The sequence below is a fragment of the Pantherophis guttatus genome, chromosome 4 (assembly GCF_059756535.1).
Source record: "Pantherophis guttatus breed Tessera chromosome 4, ASM5975653v1, whole genome shotgun sequence".
NCBI lineage: Eukaryota > Metazoa > Chordata > Lepidosauria > Squamata > Colubridae > Pantherophis > Pantherophis guttatus.
Genome location: NC_142066.1, coordinates 41,233,053 through 41,255,389, shown reverse-complemented (window position 1 = coordinate 41,255,389; position 22,337 = coordinate 41,233,053). Strand labels below are relative to the sequence as shown.

Genomic DNA, 22,337 nt, shown 5'->3' with positions numbered 1-22,337 from the left:
GGATGGCTGCAAAAAGGATTGATTTTTGAAATTATAGTATTAGCAAATGTACTGAGAAGCCCAAAAGGCCTACTGTTTCCCTTGTGCCAGATAAAGTGTGTGCTTTTAACTCCAATAGTGCCTAAGTGTTATGTAGTAATGAACCAAGTGAGAGTTCCATGCTGGTATGGCACCTCTGAAAGGTGTGGCATTCAAACTATCTTGGCAATTTAATACAAAAAAAAAAAAATGAATTGAAAACAAATTGAAATCAATGCCTCCAAACACAAGAGGAGCTTGCTAGAATATAAATTGCATCTGCTGCTGAAATGAGAAAGGGAAGAAGGAAAACAGCAGATGGCAGCAGCTGACTTATTCTGACTGTTCAGAAACTGGGTAGGGTTAAGCCTCCATAATACTTACTTTTAAGGGAGACCTTTCAGAGCAATAGGCTCTTAGAAAGTTGAAAGAAATCCAGAGGTTGTAACTAGCAAACTATTTCTATACTACTGGCAAGAAAATTACACTGATTTAAATTACAACAAGCTAAATACTGATTGAATGTTAGAAAAAGCTTTCCAAGAGGGGGACAGTTGGATACTGAAACTGATCACTCAGAGAACTAGTCCCCTTTGACTAGCTGAGTTCAAGTAGAAGATAAATAGCTATTAATTTGAGATGCTTTAATTTACATTTCTAAAAGGCTGAATTTGATAATTCTAATTGGGGCCTTTCTAACTCTGTGATTCTATGGACATGTTCTTCTGTCACTCATGAGCCAAGTTAAATTTCAGGCAGACTTTACTTTCAAACAGTAAGGAGGAACTTGAGATTCACTTGACTTGCAATTTACCAGCATTAATTTCTAGTTAACATCATGGAATCAATGGAAGATGGTACACAACCAGCAGCAGTGGCAGGGAGTCTTCAATCCCCAACTCAGGATGTGGAATTTGTTGTTCAAATGAGTGAAAAAGAGAAAGAAGCTTTGCTCACCTTTTCATGAAGCTAACATAAAACTTCTAAACTCATTCATTCTTGTTTTTTCTTTTTATTCTCTTCTTCCCTTCCCAACAGCACCTCAGTAACCTTGTTGACACAATTATCAATTCAAGCAAATGGTGAATTATCAATTCAAGCAAATTCAAATAAATGGTGTATTTATTTTTCAATATATCTAAAGAGGGAATAAGTTAATGATTGGGATCCAGAGGACAACAATGCTTTCTGTATTCCTCTAGAAAGAAGTGACTTGGGTGTACTAGAAAATAACCTGATGATCAGGACTACATCTTTTTTAAAAAGGTGGTGCTTGCATAAGTTTTACATCACGAACTTAGGCAAATTCAGCCCATCTTACTCAGGTGTACTATGTAAATCCTAAACACTGGTTTAAGATCTAGTGAGCCATAGAGTCTGGATGAGTCTCTAACATCAGTCCATTCCCCACCCTCAAGTTTATAGCATCTTCTGTATCATCCAATCATTTCTGAGGTGAAATAAAGCCTGAATCCATTACTGTTATTGTAGCACAAAGTTTGATGACTCCAGATGATTCTGTAGATCTCAGTTTGGACTCCTGAAGAAGAACTCTGTCATACCTGAATTATCTGGGAGCACTGAAATATTGGAAAGACTGGGGAGCATGGAAGGGGGCCTTGAGGGGGAAGTCAAATGACCTATTTACTCCCAATTTCCACAAACAGTGATTCTTGCTCTGCTTTTTCCTCAGCATGTAGTCACCTCATTTTTGCTCCAGTGTCCTTTCCTATATTGTGCACAGGCTGGGCAGAAGTGCATCAAGACCAGTCTCTCTTCTTTTACCACCAACCCTATTACAGAAGCCACACATATCATATTTGGAGCAGAATTACAACAATCCAGCTAACCTTCTCCTAATCTGTCTGTCTGTTCAGTCAGTTCCTGTGTCAATAAAGTGAATTGATTGACTAATCTGGATCCCTCTTCCTGTTGGAAAGGTCGGCAACATCTAAGATGGGGTGGAAGACTGTGGAGGAAGAGATGTTCTTGTTTAGAGGATGGCAGGTCTGAGCAGATGTCTTACAATTATCAGCTATGTACAAAGCAGTTTTGTCCATTCATTTATTGATGGGGTAAGTGAGTGGGGAATTTGCAGTAACTTCATGTGGGGAGGAAAGTATCCAACACTGTGAGCTTCTGCTGGGAGGAGAACCTTACTTTGTATTAGTGTGTATGACTATGAGGGGATAGAGAAATCCTTGGTTCCCCTGAGCGGCGGCGTCTTCTTCTTTACCAGGAAAAATTGCTCCTTTTCCTCTTCCTGAAAAAAGAAAGACAGATAGGGACAGACAGGCAAAGGCACAGAGGAAGCTGACCCAAAAAAACAGTCATCCGCAATGTCAAAATGACTTCAAATGTTCTTAGCATCTTTCTAGCATAATTCAGTTGCCTACTAGTTTCAGAACCTGCTTCACCAATTGCTTTTTCCAGCAGGTCTTGGACTCTCATTGCTTCTCCAATAAGGTTTTCACTGTTTCTCCAGTTCTGAGTATCAGTGTCTGAATCCCTATTGAATCCCAAGAATCAGTCCCCTTCATGGAGATCTGGGCAACTGGAGGAATGAACAGGGAATCCTATAGTGGGCCAGGTGCTGGAGAAAGGAGCTGAGGCTCACCTAATTAAAGGTATTTCTACGATGATGCAGTGCAGTCTCCTTTTCATAAGTAAGGGGGGCATCATTGCGGTAAAAGCGCAAGCGGTATAGCAGCCGTATCCAGTGCCCAAAGATCTCATCCTGCTTGAGGGGGTGTGCTAGAAGCTGCAGATAAAAAGTGCGGCCATTCGCCAGACGGACTTTGAGCTGGAACCGTGATTCATCATGGATATAGAGACGAACGAATTTCAAGGGCAGAAGCCTGGAAATGAACAAGAATTTTTAGTAAATAAATTAAGAGCATCCAAACAGAATTTCTTTGAAAATGCAAATAAACCGGGAAGATGGTTAGCATATAAAATAAAAAAAGAGAAGGAGAAGAAAATAATATAACATTTACAAGATGAAGAGGGGAAATTACATTATAGAAATGAAGAAAAGAAAATAATAATTCAAAAATATTATGAAAAACTTTATTATCAAGAGGAAATCTTGGAGGATGAGATAATAAAATATCTAAAAAACTCAGACTTACCTAAAATAACTGAACAATACAAGGGAATGTTAGAAGAAAGAATAATAATGATGGAATTGACAGAAGCGATTAAAAGACAAAAAAATGGGAAAGCACCAGGACCGGATGGCTTACCAGAGGAACTATACAAAACATTACAAGAAGTGATGAGTAATGTAATGCTGGAACTATTTAATGAACTTCTAATGGAGGCAACAATGGCAGACTCATGGAGGGAGGCCTATGTAACACTTATACCTAAAGAAGATGATGATCTACAATTGATAAAAAACTATAGACTGATCTCATTATTAAATGTGGACTATAAGATTTTTGCTTCAGTAATGGCGAATAGGCTATAAAGACTATTAAATGAATTTATCCATATGGACCAAAATGTTCTTTACCTAAGAGACAAATCAGAGACAATATGAGGATAATTTTAAACATGCTAGAATATTATGAGACACACTCAGAAAAACAAATGGCGATGATGTTTATAGATGCTCAAAAAGCTTTTGATAACGTGAATTGGCAATTTATGATAGAACAATTGCAGAAAATGGATTTTGGAGAGAGATTTGTAAATACTATAAAAACAATTTATGATAGACAATCCGCTAAGATAATGATAAATGGAGAAATGACAGAAAATATTAATATTACGAAGGGTAAAAGACAAGGATGTCCCTTATCCCCATTGTTGTTTATTTTGACCTTAGAAGTCTTAAATAGAAATGAAGAGATAAAAGGGATGAAAATTAAAAAAGAAGAGTACAAACTGCAAGCTTTTGCTGATGATTTAGTATTCATTTTAGAAGAACCTCAAACAACAGGCCCTAAACTAATTAGAACAAATAGAGAGTTATGGGAAGGTCTCTGGTCTAAAAATAAAAAAAGAAAAAATGAAAATTTTGATGAAAAATATTACAGAAAAACAAAAGAGAGACATAAAAGAGAAATTAGATATACAAGTTGCAAAAAAAGTTAAATATTTGGGAGAATACTTAACGTCAAGATGTGCAACAATAAAAGAGGATAATTATTATAAACTAAAAGAACAAATTGAGAAAGACTTGGAGAAATGGAAAAATCTTCAACTGTCATTTATGGGAAGGGTTGCAATAATAAAGATGAACATATTACCAAGACTATTATTTCTATTCCAGACAGTAACGATAAAAATTGAAAAGACTTACTTTCAACATCATAATAAGATAACAAGGAAATTCATATGGCAAGGGAAAAAAGCAAGAATAAGTATAAAAATGCTATAGGATTCAAGACTACGTGGAGGATTTGGATTGCCGAATTGGGAACTACATTACCAGGCAGCAGCATTGACTTGGATAAAGCAATGGATTGAATTAAGATATATAAGACTATTAACATTGGAAGATCACGATTTACAATTGGGATGGCATGCATTTTTATGGTAGAAATAAGATAGACACGTACTTTCATAGACATTATATAAATTACGCATTGCTATTGGTGTGGGAGAAGATTAGAGACAAATACTATGTGAAAATACCAATATGGTTATCAACAATGGAAGCTTTAATACACCCAAATATCTTTAATTTTAGAAATATTGTTAGATATAAGGAGTTACTAACAGATAAGGGGAAGGAGAAACAAAGAACTGGAAAAACAGGGGATTGAGATGGATTGGTATATGTACATGCAAATACAAACAAGATATGAAAAAGATGCTAAATTACATGGTTTTTACTTAGAAAAAACAGAGTTGGATAGGATACTCCCAGGAACAGAGGACAAATTAATTTAAAAAATTTATAATTTCTTGCTTGGCATTGAGTTAGAGGAAGAACAAGTAAAGGAAACAATGATAACTTGGGCAAAGAATTTTAGATACTCAATTTAGACAAATGACAACAGTTATGGGAAAGGAATTACAAACTAACAATGTCCACAGCATATAAAGAAAATCAATATAAAATGTTTTACAGATGGCATATGCCCTCTGAGAAACTGGCAAAAATGTTTTTTAAAAAATCAGCTAAATGTTGGAAATGTCACCAGTTAGCAGAATCTTATTATTATATGTGGTGGACATGTCCAGAAGCTAAAAACTATTGGAATAAAATTAAGACATGGTTGGAAGAAATGATACAACAACGTATAGATTTCAAACCAGAGCTGTTCCTATTGGGTATCCTTTCAGATAAAACTAATAAAGAAAATACCTATTTGATTATACATGTAATAACAGCTACAAGGATTGTTTTTGCACAAAATTGGAAATCGGAGAAAATAGCCTTGGAAGGAGAAGTAATTAAAAAAAATTTAGACTGTGCAAAAATGAATAGATTAACTCTGATGATTAAAGAAAAAATAGGATTCAGAATACTTTAAGACAGGGGATCAATTTTACCATTGGTTAGAAAAGAGATACAGATGAGTAAATAAATAGCTATGTAAAAAAAATGGTATAATTAGAATATTGTACTTTTGGAGAAATGTTGCAATAGATTTGGTGAAAATGAAGATAGAAGTAACAACAAAAATGGTTGATCTCCAAAATGGCGTGTAGCGATAGAGGAAGTGCAGCATGACCAGGGAAAAATATAATTTAATGTTTAAATTGTTGTTAATTATTGCTAAACTATTGTTTAAAAACTAAAGTGAGATAATATAAGGGTTCCCCATACATTTTATTATTTCTCCCCTTCTATCACATTAAAATTTAGTATCTGGATGCATTTCTTGAGGTAAACCACAGACAAGGCTTTGGGGGTATATCCCTATAAGATGATGGTGTGATGAAAGGCACTCACGCAAACAGCTGCAGCTCCTCATCTGCGAAAGGCAGCGCCTCAGGACACTGACATACACACCATTCTGTTAGGCAGGGAACTGGCCGTGCCAGCAGCATAAGATCAGGCATCTCTAGATGTGGGCTACTGGCAGCGATGCCCATGGTGACTCTGGTGGCAATATCTCCTGCCTTGGTAACCTGGAAGGGAAACATTCATTTTGAGGGTTCTTTGCACTTTTACACTATTACAACAGAAAGCTTTGAAATAGTCCTCACATAACAACTATTAAGCTAAAATCAAAATATTGATAAGTAGTTGATGGCTCTATACAAACCCAACTGGGATACATCAATAAGCTCAATTAACTACAGGCCAGAAATCTGTACAGAACAAGACAGAGTTAGAAAAATAGCATCTCTTTATCCAAGTCACTGAAAATTTACCAAGTTTTAAAGACTGTTAAATAAAGATTAAGTCAGGGATAGAGATATTCTGCTCTTCCAGATATTGTATAACTGTAATTCCCAGTGTTCCTTTTCATTGGCTTTGCTGAATACAGATATTTCAAGTTATAGATGAGCAATGTCTGGACAGCTGAAGGTTTTCAAGCAATGAAATCAAACAACGGTAATTTTAGGAATGAACTCAATTCATCTACTGAGGATTTATGACATGGTCATCCAAGGAAATGGCAACCATTGTTTTCTGTATTGTTGTCAAGACTTGTCTATGAATTCAGCAGAAGTCAAGTTTCAGCATCTTTACTCAATAGAAATTATCAAACATTTTTCTTTATAGACCACTTGTAAATTGGTGATAGATGCAGAAAGATCATTTTAGTTCTAAAAATCAGTGGCAGCCTTGCCTATCCAGTGCAAAGGATATGCTTGTTTAGTCAGCAAAGTTTGTCAGATTTAGCTTTGGATCAGGTTTCGCATTTATTCTGATTAGTCTAAGTACATCAATCAATTACATTAACATCCCACCTTTTTCCAATGAGATCTAGATGGGGTCGAAAAAACAATATCCATGCAGTAACAACTCTAACATTGAAAAAACCTGACCTCAAGTCATTCAATGAACTCCCTGGACATCCTGATCCCACATTTAACCAGTAGAACAAATCGACTTCTTCTCACTTTCTGTATGCTTCTTACATATAATTGGTGGACCATGAGAGTTTCAGAATTGTTGATGTAGACTCGGTATCTCAAACTTATCTGCCACAGTCCACATGCAGCTCTCCATCACATCTTACTGATACCTACAGCAGGAGAGAATATTAAGGCAGCAGGTGCTCTTTGCCAGGTGCTATAGATTCTTCTTGCTTAAGAAGAAAGCATGACTTGGCTTTGCACACAGCTGAGAGATAGCTGCATTCCTAGTCCTGTTATAGCTCAGGCCAAGGCCTGTCAGCCTGCCACTGGTGGCAAAGAGTTGTGGTAGGATAGTTGCAGGGATCTCTACTTGCTTACTGTCCACTGTCTTTGAACTCCCTGCTGATAGCCTTGGCCTAAAAAGAACAGTCCCTTGAAATGATTCAGATTTGAGATTCCTGATATGAATTATGTCAGGGGGAAAATCCATTTCAAATATTCAAAGAAATAGAAGGATCAAGAGAAGACAGATATGTGTCACCACTCCCTTCATTATATTGATGAAAGTTCAAAGACTGCCTGCAGCGGAACAGGTTATATAAGGCTGATTTAGGAGAAAAATCACAATTCTCACTTCACAAAGGAGAGAGATTTTAGGGACAACAGGAAATAAAGTGCACTAATGCTGAACTTCCCACAGTGAAACCTCCTGTAACCAGGTGCCCTGCAGATCTATTGTAGTGCAACGCCCATTATCCCTGAGTAACATAGCCACTGACTTAAGATGCTACTGAGCTGTTCACATATATTTCAGTAGAATCGAATTTATAAATAAAGCTTGGGGCATAATTGAAGTATAACCTGTTAAAATGACTTTATTCTTATGTTTTATTGATTTTTTTTCTTAATTAGATATCTCAAGTATTTTTTATTCCTGGAAACATAATAATGGCATACAAAAAATGGCTTTGCTTATAATTCTATATGCTGTATCAGATTCCAATTTGATTTAGGACATTTGATTTGCTTCTTTAGTTCGAAAAAAGATTAGTCAGTAGAAACCGGTTGTAAGGATTCCTGTCTTTTCTCTAGATGGGTAAGAAAAAGACAGCCTTCTCTAACATGTTTTTCCCCCAGATGTGTTAGGATCAAGTTCAGTTAACTCCAGGAAAAATTAGATTAGGAATCTCTGTCAAGACTTCTAACTTCCAAATGCAACCAGACAGAATGGACAACTGGCAGCATAAGGTTATTGTGCTGACCAGTGGTGGGATTCAAAAATTTTTACTAACGGTTCTGGGTAGGCTTGGTGGGCGTGGCAGGGGAAGGATACTGTAAAATCTCCATTCCCACCCCACTCCAGGGGAAGGTCACTGCAAAATCTCCATTTCCTCCAGATCACCCGGGACTCGAGAGGCAGAGAATAGATGGGGGCAAGGCCAGCCAGAGGTTTTATTTACCAGTTCTCTGAACTACTCAAGATTTCCGCTACCGATTCTCTAGAACAGGTCAGAACCTGATGAATACCAGCTCTGGTGCTGACCTAGAAACCAGAATTCATGAGTTCTAGTCTCATCTTGGGCAAGAAAGCTGGGTAGGTGACTTCGGCAAGTCAGCCCATCCCACATCACAGGGTTGTTGTTGTGGGAAAAATAGGAGGAAGAAGGAGCATTAGGTATGTTTTGCTGCCCCATGCCATTTATAAAAATAATAAAAGCAGGATATAAATAAAGCAGGGCATAAATAAATAAATAGTGGAATGGTGAAGGCATTTACACACATGAAGCAGAACAACTAAATGAGATACCCCTGCTTAATTTTTTTAAATGAAAACAGAAAAACAGATACCATCCTAGAAAAAAAGCACCTTCCCACTGATTTTTTTACAGTTGGAGTGCCTTTTCAAAAATAGTACAGGGTGCTAATTATGTTCAGCAAATGCAATAACACTGCTCTCCCAAACAAATTAGATATATCTTGCCACTGAAAAACACTATTTTAGCTTTATATATGGCAATATAATCCTAACAAACTGATTTTTTTTTGCCTTATCTGACTCAAGAAAAGTTAGAACTTGTTGCTTTTTGGTAGAGTTTCGAAATCTTCAGCCTCAGCTAATGCAAGACTTCTAGGGGGCTAGGTTGACTGGTGGAAATAATTTATTTATTCCATTCTTAAGTTTCTGAAAGAATGTTATGGCCAGTATAGAAAGTAAAATAAAGTTGTTGTAACAATAACATTGCAGAGGCGCATATGTCTAACATGCCTGTGAAAAAGAAAAGTCATAGATCATCTTACAATCACCAATTTCCATTGCTAAGCAAGGTGGTTGTTAAAGGAATTATACCTGATGTTAAAACTGTCATAACAGTTGTTAAGCAAGCATCGTTGTTAAGCAAATACAGCTTCACCTATTGGTTTTGCTCGCCGGAAACTGCCTGGGAAGGTCACAAATGACAATCACATGATCCCAGGATGCTGTGACTGTTGTAATTACATGCCAGTTACCAAGCACCAGAATTTTGATCATATATCCATGGGAATGCTGCCATGGTTGTAAGTGTGAGGACTGGTTGTAAGTCACTTTTTTCAGTACTGTACATAACTTGAATGGATGAAAATGAAGGTAGCCTGTACATGGTGCTGAAAAGAGTATGAAGAGGGCACCAAGTAAACAATCTCAAGGATACCAATATCCACAGAAAAGGTTGTACTTGCCCTTTTTCATTTTCTCAAGAGCATTGGAGGAGGCCTTAGGGTTCAGATTTTCGGAAGTAAATACTGGGGGATATTTTCCTAATTTCCTTCCCACTCTGTTTCACCTGTAAAAAATTGCTTTCATACAGATCACAATCTTTCAGTGCTCCATATTCTCCGCTGTTCAGGCACCTCCGCAGGTCTCCCATTTCAAAATGCAGATATCCAGAGGACACAGAAGGATCCTGACTACGGTGCTGGAGGCCCTGTGAGGAGAATACAAAAAGGAAATTTAAGAGAAAGATCTGAAAGGACTGCAAATTTCTATTTAAATAAATGAAAGGAGAACAGGTAGGAAAGCCAGGACTTGTCTCTTGGGTGGGGTAGGATTGCTAGAATTTTGAATCTGGTCATAAGTACCTGCCAGGGACTTCAGTGGTAACAGTCATAAGAACAATTGTCAGTCTTGAAAAGACTGGACTCCATTGGCAACTGTTTCGTATGAATGCCACATTCTCTTGTGGATCATCTGTTGGAGGGCTGATGGTGAGGGGGCTAAAGCAAGCCTTGGTAGTACAGTGGTTTAATGCACCCTGTTATTAACACAGCTGCCTGCAATTTCTGCAGGTTCGAATCTTACCAGGCTCAAGGTTGACTCAGCCTTCCATCCTTTCTAAGGTAGGTTAAATGAGGACCCAGTTTGTGGGGGCAATAAGCTGACTTTGTATAAATATACAAAAGTATGAAGGCTATTGCTTAACACATTGTAAGCCGCCCTGAGTCTCCGGAGAAGGGCGGCATATAAATCAAATTTAAAAAAAAAAAAAAAAAAGCAATGAGAGTGCACACAAGTTACCTTCCAGACATTTCTCATTTTTGTCATTCTTATTCTTTTTCCTTATTGATAGAACTTACAAGAGACCTGAAATCATCTCTTACATAACTATTTTTAAATTAGGCCGAGGGCAACAAGGTGCTCATCTAAAGCCTAGACCCTAGATAGGCAAAGAGACTAAACTCATACATTGCGATAATTTAAATTGTGTTTTATTTGGTTATAATTTACAAAAAAAGAGAATATTTGCAGCTCAAAGTTGAAATGGCGTGAACCCCAAAATTGAAAGGTGCTCTCTGAGGTTGGTTGTTTTCTTGCAGACATTTCATTATCCAAACTAGGTAGCATCATCAGGGCTAGTAAGAATTGGATTTACTCTCAATTTATATCCTAGTGGCTTGGTGGGAGTGGGTCTTGGAGATTCTTTGGTTGGGCTGTTTACTGTTTATTTGTTACGCAGCTTCATCACTAAGTGCCTGACCACTCAATTCAATATAGGACAACCAACATAAGCCATAAAAAGGATAACATTGCCATACATCAAAAATATCTCAGAAACCACCAACAGAAAAGCACATGGAATCAGCATAGCACACAAATCAACTAAAACCCTCCTAAACATCCTAAGGAAGCCAAAAGACCTAGCAGCCCCAGAAATAAAAACAGAAACCATCTACAACATACAGTGTGAAGACTGCAACAGTTACTACATAGGACCAACAGGAAGATTAGCAGAACACATCCAGAAATACCAACTCAGAGTCAGGAGAATGATGAAAACTCTTTAATTTCACAACATATAGACAGATTTAACCATGGTTTCAACTGGGAAACTGACATCCTAGACCAAGCCAAGTCCAAAACGCTAGACAAATGCTTACAATTTGGCCACCATTAGACACATAGACATTAAACAACATCTACATACTGCTCAACAATCTAAAAAGGGAACAAAAAGATCAAAACATCTCCCCACCAGCAATCAACAACCTGATGAGTATAGATTAACATCAACATCAGACTAACAATCAAGAAGTAAACAATACCCCAATCAAGGAACTGCCAAACAAGCTAAGAGTAAATGGCCCAACCAAAGAACCTCCAAGTCCACTCCCACCAACACTGACATGGCAAGTCACTAGAATACTAATTGAGCGCAAAGCCCACTCCTTTTACTTAGTCTGCAGGACTAGCAATAGCACTTTGACTAGTCCATATACCACTTCACAGTGCTTTACAGCCCCTCTCTAAGCAGTTTACAGAATCAGCATATTGCCCCCAACAATCTGGGTCCTCATTTTACCAATTTTGGAAGGATGGAAGGTTGAGTCAACCTTCAGCCGGTGAGACTCGAACTGTCAAAGTGCTGGAGGTCAACTGTCAATAGAATTAGCCTGCAATACTGCATTCTAACCACTGCACCACCACGGCTCTAAAGAAAAAAAAACCAACCCAGCTTAGAAAGCACCAAGGACTTCTAGTTTTATTTTAGGATGTTGTTTGAATTCAGCCATAGCTTGACTTGACCTAGATCACAACAGGATAAATTTGACTTGTTTCTTAAATTCACCTCAACCTTTGTTCATGTTACAATGCAGTTTTGTCAATAGAAGAAACAGCAAATAATAACTTGAATGCAGAGCCTAGGGGTAGATTGAATACTTGGCAACCTCTCAATTAAATAATTAATTCCAGTCTAAGGGAGGAAAATTTGAAACTGACTTAACAAAATAAACTTCTTTTTCAGTCATATTTGAGCAGCAATGACAAAGTAAAACAAAGGAAAATAAATAAATAAATCATGTAATTCCTACAAATGTTGATTTTTTTATGTGTGAGTTCTCCTCTTGCAAAAAGGGAACTGGAATAAAAAACTGTATGAATTGCAAATCTTGGAAAAGCAGAATCATAAGTTATCAGAACCAGAATATTTCTTATATTGTGGGAAGAAATACTCATCTGGTTCAGTTCCAACCGGGGAGAAAGGCAATGGAGACAAAATGGAGGCTGGAGGCTGATTGGAAAGAGGGTCCATTTATTGATGAAGCAGAATTACCAAGCAGTATAATTCTGGGCAGCTGACAAAATGGAGTTTAGAATGGGTGGAGCTTTATACTTTCTTTTGGGCTTTGCACTTGGGCTTCCTGTTCCTATGCTAGAACATGTATTCTACTGGCTGTTGTCAGATTCCTATGGGGTCATGTAGGGCTCATAGCTAGCTCTGTAGGCAAAAGTGGAAATGTAAATCCTAGGTGCTTGTCTGTGCTAGTTTTGTCAACCTTTTGTTTCTTGCTTATGAGTTTCTGTCTTGACCCAGCCTTTCTGAATGGATTACCAAATCTGCATTTCTAAAAGCTGGCCTCCTTAGTTTCTGCTTGGGATCGGAGAAACTGGGGCTGGTTTTTGAATAGTCTGGCCCAATCTTTCTTAATGGGCACAAAATATCTGCTGGGGGCTATTAAAAAAGACTGAGTCTGCTTTCTGTCTTTTTTAAAAAAAGCATGCTTCTTCATTTCTCATCTAGGAAAATATAATATTCTGCCTTTTTAAATAGTCCCCAAAATATTGCATTCTTCTGGGGATGGGATGCTGACTTTCTACAATATCAAGTTTAGATTCCTGCTAAAGTGAAATTGAAGACTTTCGACCAATCTCCAATATCTCTGCATAATCACTCAATTTTGTGATGACACATTAAACCAAAGAGCAGCTGCCACCACTGCTTAGGAAGAAAAATGGGATAGGCAACTTTTGTTTTTTCTTGCAAACACACACGATTGCAAACAGTATAATATTTATTTGGATGGTTATTCTGTTTACTAAGGAAGGAAATAAACTCTAGTTTCTGCAGGAGACTCTAGTTCGCTCTTGGCTCTACTTGGTGGCATCGATTATATTCTACTTCCTTTTGAAACAGTTGTAGCATCCATTATGCTAAGGATGATGGGTCATACAAATCCAAGACAACCTTTCTGACTTGGGTCTAGGAAAATTGCAGGTTGTTATTTTATCCTTTCATCGCCCTCAAAAATAGAGGAGACGATGCCAGAGATTAAAGGATGAGGCGCAAGAAAACCCATCGTGCAATTTCTTCCCCATCACTCGAGCCGGCTGTTCCTACGTCATCCTTTCTTCTCAGCGCTTGCAGCTGCGAGACAAGCCGCCGCCACGTGCGGCGCGAGCGGAGAGCCAGCGCTTAAGAGAGGCGCTAAGCCGCAAAGCGCCGGTGATTGGCTTTCGCTCGGCTCTTGAACGCTGCACTTCGGCCCCCAGAGTGCTTTGCGGTTGCTCTGCCTGTCCTCTTTTCCCCAGATCACGTGATCCGTGGAGGGAGCTATGGCGGCTGCCGAACGATCGCTCTGCGCCTGCCTCCTGCTTGTCGTCGCCCTCCTTCTTTCCCCCTCGCCTCAGGTCCTTGCCCGGGCCTCTGCAGCCTGCCGGGGAGAGGCCGTTGTCAAGGTAGGTCTCACGGTAACATGGGTGAGGGCAGAGCTGACTTTGGTTGCCAGGACCTAAGCTGTGCTAGACGCCACCCTGGTGTTTCCATGGATGCCTAAGGAATTGTAGGGAAAAGATTCACAGGAGTGCTGCTTCTGAGTCTGGATGCTTCCTTTCGCCATAATCAGTGGTTGTGAGAGCTTTTTTCCTCCACCAGCACTATTTCAGCTGGTGGCTCGCCTTTGCATCTTGTGGCAGCGAGTCCCGTAGTTTAACTCTGTACCCGAATGATGCCTGTTTTGAATCTCCTAACAGGCAGCTTCATTAAATGGATTGGGACCTGCAGTTACGACAGCCGACAAATGTATATATGTTCTTCACAAAACGTTCTTTGTGGCTGTGTTTTCATTTAATAAGAAAAGAGATGAAGCTTCATGAGTTCTGCCATTAATATGCCATAAAGAAAGACTAAATGGCGATGCATCAAGGCCTTCTGATTTGGGGAAGGAAGCAGCTTGGCAAAAGAGGCTGGGACTTAAGTGCCATCTTGGCATAAAATATTGAACTCGCTTAATAATTGTATGTACAATAATGTTACTTTGGGAGCTCAAGATGGATTACACGGGGATCTCCTTCATTTTATCCCTACAACAGCCACTCTGTGAAGCCAGGTTGAACTGAGAGAGTGACTAGCCCAAAATCATCATTGAATTTCCATAACTATGGATGGACTGAATCCTGAGCCTCTATGATCTTTCTCAAAACACTTAATTGTTAAGCTTTCCTAGGATTGAGAAATTGATGGATAGCTGCCTTATTCTAAATCATTGCTGATATATCCAGCTCAGCATTGCGAGATCTGAAAGACCAGTCTTAAGGATTGAGCATTATAAAGCAGTGGTTCCCAACCTTTTTTGGCACCAGGGACCAGTTTCATGGAAGACAATTTTTCCATGGGCAGGAGAAATGGTTTCAACTTTACTCACTCACTTGCCACTCATGGTTCCTTACAGGCCACAGACCAGAACTTGGAAATCCCTGTCATAGAGAATATCTATGTGGTTTCTAGGGATAAAAAAGAACTTGATGGCACATAATATCTAGCTCAGAATTGTATTCAATAACCTGAAACAACTCCAGGATTTCCCAACTGGAGCATTTGTCAGCTAATTCACCAGTTGAACTGGAAGTTTCCTTATCTGCTTGAAAAACTATGTCCCTTCTACAAAGGCATTATTTCCTTGTATTCTTGCAACAATCTCACAAGTTTAGATAATGGAAAGGAGCTTCTCAAAATATTGGAAGATATTTTATGCAAAAATTCAGTCAAAAGAACATGTGAATTTGAGTCATTTCTAATTTTGCCTATGCCTAGTTTAAATTATCTTATTTGATTATATAGATTCTAGTTATGAAAGCTTGTTCCATAATAAATATCATAGACTGAAATGTATTGTAGTTCTGTTGGTCACATTTAATGCTGTAAATCTGTGGTCTCTTTTTACAGGTGGTGCCAGTGCAATAACCAAAAATTTTCAAAATACTATTTTAAATTATAGGTAGAAAAGTTTTGCTATTATGTGGGATGTAACATTAGCACACATAGGGCAGAATTTGGGTCACTGAAGCTTGGAACAAATTATAGGAGCTTTGCAACATTCATGATCTAGTTCTGTTGCTTTCAGTCTGGTGAAGCCAGAGATTCTGAAACTTGTGGATTGAATCTGCAGCTGGAACATTCATTTGAGTTGGGTGAGTGTATATAGTGAGCATGGGCAACCTTGAATTGGACAATTTGCCCATATTAAGTAGCAGTAATTAGGCCCATTTCATAGTCACGTTAGTTTCCACTTTTCATAGGGCCTTTATGCATACAAATACATAAATTAAGACACTATGGGAACCTTGAGTTCACCATTGGAAATATGCAAAAGTAGACAATATTTGAGTAGTAAGCTCCTCTCCTAGGCCTGGTTTACTACTTTGAAATTACTCCTGAACTGAGGGTTGTCATTGTTTACATTGGGAAGGATTAAGACATATTCTAAAATCCTGTGAAACTTGGGAAATAGATCCTGGCCTTTCCTTCTCAGAATGGCTTTAAGGAGCAGAATAGATGCTTTAAATATCTTAAAAATCTATACAGTTATGTGCAAGTTCATGTTGACGTTTGTGTGTGATTATTGATAGGCAGCCAAAAAAACACCCCTTTGGACAGGGTGGGGCCCATGGGATGCTCACTCCTGTCCTTATTGTATTAATGCGTTCTGCATGTGCTAAACAGGAAAAGAATTGCATTGGCAGCAGTCTAAAAAACAGGGGAGGACTTTGGAGACACACTCACTTCTGTATGTTGTAAGTGGCTAAAGGTCATTTATCTAAGAGGAATAAGAATAAGACTCTTGAGATTAACTTGTGTTTCTTTCTTCTGAAGATGACAGCATTCATTTCAAAAAACGGGGTGCAATTCTGTGGAATGTGGGTCCTGAGCCTAGTCTCTCCCTGAGCCAGAAGCAGTTGACTGAAGACGAGCGCAACAAACTTAGGGTGAGTGGAGAAGCCAAGGGAGAGCAGCTTTGCTTTACTTTTTTTAAGGAGAAACATAGTGAAAGGAAGAAACATATATAGGGATGTTGTGTTTGATTGCTTTCCTGCATGGAAGCCTAAGGGACCTTAGGCAGATAGGTTTTCTTAGCCAACTAAACTTTTTCCCTGACGTAAGCTTAGGAATTGATAAACTTTATGGGTGCTGGGTATAAAAAAATAGTTTTACAAAATTTAAATCCCAAAAATCTTGTCAGTGATTTTGCAATCCCCCATTTTTAAAGAATATTTTTAAAAAATTAATTTTGAAGTTCCATGCATCCCATTCAGGATGCTGTGGATGCTTGGATGTTTTCTATCATAATTAGTCTTTGAAGCATAGAATTTTGGCAACCTGTGGAGTTTTTAAAATTAGAATTATTTGGTTCTCATTGAAAGGAAAAATAAATACTACAAAAAAATACTTAATGTATTTTGAGATCTCTAGAGTGTAATTTTTATCTCCTTCCAATAGAATGAGGTAGTGAGTTTCTCCTTTCAGTGACTATATCCTCTTTTTTCAGGAGGTAGCTACAAGGGGTGGACTGTACCGCTTAAGAATCCCACGACAACCTCTGGGGAGCATTGAAGAGAATGCTGTTGAATATGTCACTACTTTTGTTAGAGCGGTAAGTATCTTCACTGCTGTTGAATTCTTGTACTCTATAGGACACTTGCTTAGAGTAGAAATATGGAACGTGCTCCACCATAGAATGTGCCAAGCCCCCAAATATGCTAAGTATTCTGGACCCATGTTATCTTAAAAATACCTTGACAATATGTTACAGCAATGTCTTATTGAGACACTTGCACATCACTAGACTGAAAGCAGCTAAAAAAAATGACTCCTACATACTCTTGTGAGCCAATCTTGCCTCTTTAGTAAAATAGCTAGATATTTTATCATCTTCAAAGGTAGGAAGAGGTAAACTGCTTTTTCTTCCTTGGTTTCTTGAGGGATAAGTGAAGAAATATGGGCTTAGGTCCATAGAGTTGAGTTTTTTCCCCTGCCTTAAATACGGTAGTTTCTTGTGGCACATCCTGTATTAATCAGGAGATCATCTTCCTAATCCTGATGAGGCTGTTCTGAGATTATTGAGGGAAGAGTTATGATTGACTTTAGCTTAATTTCTGGGATGTATTGGCAAAATCATGCATCTTTACTTGGCAACGATGAAGAAATAGTATTCCATTGCCTTCTGAGATTTTTTTTTCTCCCAGTCCCTAGAGATTTCTAAGTAATAGAAACTAGACCTTGTTTTTTTGCCAGCTAAGATCAACTATATGCTGATTGATAGGAAGACAATATTATGGTGGATTGTGACTGGGGAGATTCAGGTTCTGAGCCAGTCACTGTGTCTTCCTCATATCTCGTGTACTTGGATCACAGGCAAGTTTTTTTTTTTTTTGCAGTCTGAGGGTGCACTTTTCAGAAAGAAAAGCAGCTTTGAGGGGCAAAGGAGAGATTAGTAGTAATGCAGTGATATCACAAGAATGGCCAAAGATAAATGTTTGACCATTTACTGTGAGAATTATGGGGGTTTATGTTTCCAGATTGGTGTTTTAGAAAGCCTTTTCCCCCACAAATATGAAAAAAACAGCACCAACGTTTTGGCAGTGCAGTCTGTGCAGGTTTGCAGAATGAGGCTTAGGAAATTACCAGCTTTGCTTAAAGGAATATCAAGATATAAATATAAGAATAAGCATTGCATTGCATTCTTCTTTTGAAATATCTCTCTGTCTGGTCCAACATCGGTGCCTCCTGAGAGGGAAAGCAGCACTGAAGAATCTCAGGGTTCTGAGATTAACCTCTTTTCCTGAGCAGTTGCGGTCTGGGATATTTTTTGCTGGAGATGTCATCTGTGCTGCTACTGAAACACAGGCAGAGGTGGAACGTAAGAAGGCCAAATTCAAGAAAGAGTCACCCCTGAAGTGCTTGTGGCCCCATTCATTCACTATCCCAGTAACTGCCTTGCTACTTCACAGGACCGAGTTTTGCACTAGTATGCAAAACTGGTGCTCATGCGCACTGAGTTGGAAACGCTAAGACAGGCAGAGAGACAATATTGATGTGTCTTCCTTTCCTTGCAGTGTTCACTGGTCGAGTCTCATCTGTCAGATAGGCTGGTAGTGCACACAGACATCGCTGGCAACATAATTGGCCTCTCTGCTGTCACTGTTCCTAGCTCTTGCCACGGAGCTGAAGTGGAAGATGTGGATCTGGAACTCTTCAATACTACCATTCTCCTCCAGCAGCCCATACCAGCAGCTGTGTGAGTAGTTTTTGACTAATCTAAAGTTAGATTATGGAAGATTTTTTGGAAGCAGATTTGTCAGTTAAGAGCAGGTTTCCTCAACTGGAATATAAGCAAAATGACCAGTCTTCTTCACCAAAATGGGGTGGAGGTTGGCTAAAAGGCAGGGGTCTCATCTGGACAGATTGGCAGAAAGATTTCTAGATGATTTATTTGCAGAGAAGTGTGAATCTAGAGATTTGACTCTGATTTTAAACATGCAAAGTGGAAAGACAGATTTCATTGAAGTCCTTTCAGTTTGTTTATTTCTATACAGGGTTTAGCTTTGCACTGAACATTAGAGATATTCGCCAGTCTGCCTTTTTTGAAGACTGGGTGGTGGAAACTTTTGAGGAAGGGCAGGAAGACGAAAGGGCAGAATCCTATCTCCAGTTAGGGAAAAGGAAGGGAGCAGAGTTTCGAACGTATTCCAAGACGGGGAATTTTATCAAGATGCATCCAGTGAATTTCAATACATTTCACTTCGGAAGCAAAGCATTCTTTCTTTGACTAGTTCTAATGAAAGAAACAGCAGAACCACCTGGAGTGTGGTGTGTTAATGTTTTTCACACGGGAAACACGGTTGAAATACTGTACATTGGGGCCCAAACGTTCCATTTACTTTTTAAATACCTATCTGGGCTTGTGCAGCCCTCTGTGAGTACTGAGGGATGCTTTCTAGTTTTGTTACTAATAGTTACTTTTTCTGCTGCCAGCCCTGAAACGGCAGCATTTATTGAACGCTTGGAACAGGAGCAGGCTCAGAAAGCCAAAAATCCCCAGGAGCAGAAGTCCTTCTTTGCGAAATACGTAAGTGTTGTACTTTGGGGGTGGGGGATGGGGGATGGAAAGAGCAGGCTCCGTTCTTTTTTCCACCCTTGTAGCGCAATGTTCTCAGTTCCTCAGCCTGCCTGCTGTCTCATTTCTGCATCTAGCCAGGCAACTGTTGCTGAGAAATGACTGTTTCCTGCTCTGATACTTCTTATCCCCAATCCCTGCAGTGGCATTTAATTCTGGGTGCAGTTGCACTTCTCCCAGTGACCATCTATGCAACATTCCCTAAGAAGTTGAGACGACGGCCCTGAGCAAAAGTAATCCTGTACTTGGCTCAACTCACTTTTGTCTTCTTTGTTTGGCTCCATTTAGCTTGAACTCTCTCAGTGCCTCCCTGTGTCACCTTGGAGAACAAAAAGGCTACACTTCTTTTGGAGCCAACCTTGATACTGGGGAGGGGGAGTGTGTGTATGTGTGTAAGGTGACTGCATCCTCACCCAGGTGCTACCTTTGTGTTCACTGGTCCAGAGGGTAGCATTTATAATTTTTTTTACTCTTTTTGATCAATGCATTCTGAGAATAACCGCAACCCCCCAAATTATGTTGCTCAACAGCTGGCTTTCTTAAAGTTACTTTAGTGATTACTTGCTCTGTGATAGCTTGGACCCGACCTTCTCTGCTGCCAGTTGGCTGAGACCATTCAAAGTAAGCAGGGTGCCTTTCAGGGCATTCTTCTTAATTTTCAGTTTGCTACTCTCTGGATCTTTATTTCCTGATACGATAGAATTGAGACACCCTTTTTTGGTGGCAGGTCCTTTCTCCTTCATAGTAGACACAGACACTTCTTCCTCATTGGCTGCACACCGATTGGCTCAGCTGTAAATCTGGTGAAGGGTTTCTTGTGTTTGGGATTTGTTGAAAGAGGAGCAGCAACAGGATGCACGGAGGGACAAGAGCAAAACTAGAAACTGGAAAGTACCGTTAAGGGGGGATTGTGAGAAGTCGTGATCACTTCCAAGATGGAAAAGAATGAGATGGGTTATTACATATGACGAGGCCATATGTTTTTAATATAATACATATTTAATATAACATGTATATATTTCTTTCTCTCCTACAGTGGATGTACATTATTCCTGTCGTGCTTTTCCTTATGATGTCTGGAGCCCCTGATGCAGGGGGGCAAGGAGGGGGCAATGGAGGCAGTGCTGGGGGAGGGGGGCGATAAAGGAAACAACAAGGTAAATAAATATTATTGGAAGTAAATAATGGGACTCTCTTTGATTTGTGGGAGCAAGGCTAGTTTGGGGCTATAGAACGAAAGAGCTGCTAATATTTTTTATGCTTGTATGAGAAGCGGGAGGGAATGCATTAATCTCATTTTAAATCCGGGGTGGTTTCCTTCCTAAATGATTATAGTAAATTGTAAATATCTCTATTGATTTCAACGGGTACATTTCTGCCATAAGGTAGTTTCAAGTTCCGTTTTCAGGATTGGAAATTATATACAGTCACATAATCAAATCCTTTGTAAAAAAAAATGCATTTCTCCTTCTGGATGTCAGAGCAGATAACTATTATATTTCTGAGTGGACAGGGACTTCCTACAGTTAGCTTCAGAAGAAGAACATTTAGCCATCCTTATACTTATCCAAGCAAGAGCAGAGTATATTGAGATAGTGGGGCAAATTATTTTCACATTTTGTTGAACAGGTGCTGGGTAGTGGTCAGGTCTTTGAATACTAAAAGCATCATGCTGTTCTAGTTCTCATCAGTTTTTGCACTTAAGATTACCTTTAGGTAGGTAGGCTTTACTTACCTGATGCAACCGAGAATCTGGCTGTATGAATCTACCACAATGGTCATCCTGATCAGTATTCACAGAACACGAGTGAAACTTCCTATTTATGACCCAACTTGGTTCAGTGCAGCTACGTATAATTGTATCCACAGAAATCACAAAGGAGCAGAACGTAGATGAGGTTAATTCTAGAATGTGGCACAGAGTTGTAAGACTCTTTGGCTTCTGGAGGAAGATCAGGCTTGTTGGGATAAGAACTTCAAATATGCTTGATAATTTGGGAAAATTAAAGTACAACACTTTCTACTTAATTGGGACCAGGAGAAGATGGGTATTGCATGGATTCAGGACTGTGTCCTGGGACGTTCCAGTAAATTATCTGAGGATTTTATGTGAGATTTAAATGCTTTTTTTTTTTTTTTAATAATTTTTATTAAGCATTTTCAACATTAAAAAAAACAACACAAATTTTCACTCATTACAGCATTTCTATATCGGCATCAATATTATCCATAACATTCACATTTACATAAGTTCTATTTCTATGGTTCACTATCCTATATTATACCATTGTTTAAATTATAGTCATATTTACATGTAGCTACGATACAATCATAATATCATCAATATTCTATAGTTCTTATACAGTAATTTTACTCCTATTCTCTAGCCATATGTACTATCTATTCCAAACATGGTAGTACTTCGATTCTTCTCTCTCTTTCAATTCCATAGTCAGCCTATCCATCTCTGCACACTCATATACTTTTCTTATTATCATTGTCTCTGAAGGAATATTATTAGTCTGTTTCCAATTTTGAGTGAAAATGATTCTGGTTGCAGTTAGTATATGGAATATATTGAAATTTTTTATCCATTTTCCCATCCATAATGCCCAATAAAAATA

The 22,337-nt window shown here is 38.7% G+C and overlaps 2 protein-coding genes and 1 long non-coding RNA gene across 6 annotated transcripts in view; 2 read left to right on the top strand and 1 right to left on the bottom strand.

The window, feature by feature from the left end:
- The window catches only part of LOC132711844 (uncharacterized), a 38,036-nt gene extending 35,229 nt beyond the window's left edge, over positions 1–2,807 (top strand). For all 3 annotated transcript variants that reach the window (XR_015733751.1, XR_015733749.1, XR_015733750.1), the window contains exon 5: positions 1,057–2,807. This is a non-coding gene — a long non-coding RNA (uncharacterized LOC132711844). The remainder of the gene's footprint in view (positions 1–1,056) is intronic.
- Positions 2,069–14,989, bottom strand: LOC132711843 (Golgi-associated RAB2 interactor protein 5A-like). Of its 2 annotated transcripts, XM_060691668.2 has the most exons (5): positions 14,969–14,989; positions 9,831–9,971; positions 5,930–6,108; positions 2,636–2,876; positions 2,069–2,281 (listed from the first exon to the last, which is right to left on the bottom strand). In XM_060691668.2, exons 2-4 carry the CDS (start codon positions 9,912–9,914, stop codon positions 2,636–2,638), a joined length of 504 nt encoding a protein of 167 aa, XP_060547651.1. In that variant the 5' UTR covers positions 9,915–9,971; positions 14,969–14,989; the 3' UTR covers positions 2,069–2,281. The 2 variants fall into 2 exon arrangements, with proteins under 2 accessions (XP_060547651.1, XP_060547652.1); XM_060691669.2 differs by lacking the exons at positions 9,831–9,971; positions 14,969–14,989 and adding an exon at positions 7,069–7,101.
- LOC132711845 (ER membrane protein complex subunit 10-like) lies at positions 13,844–20,895 on the top strand. The gene is made up of 7 exons (XM_060691676.2): positions 13,844–13,999; positions 15,664–15,730; positions 16,413–16,525; positions 17,086–17,190; positions 18,653–18,834; positions 19,572–19,665; positions 20,750–20,895. Exons 1-7 carry the CDS (start codon positions 13,877–13,879, stop codon positions 20,855–20,857), a joined length of 792 nt encoding a protein of 263 aa, XP_060547659.1. The 5' UTR covers positions 13,844–13,876; the 3' UTR covers positions 20,858–20,895.
- Positions 20,896–22,337: the final 1,442 nt, after the last annotated feature.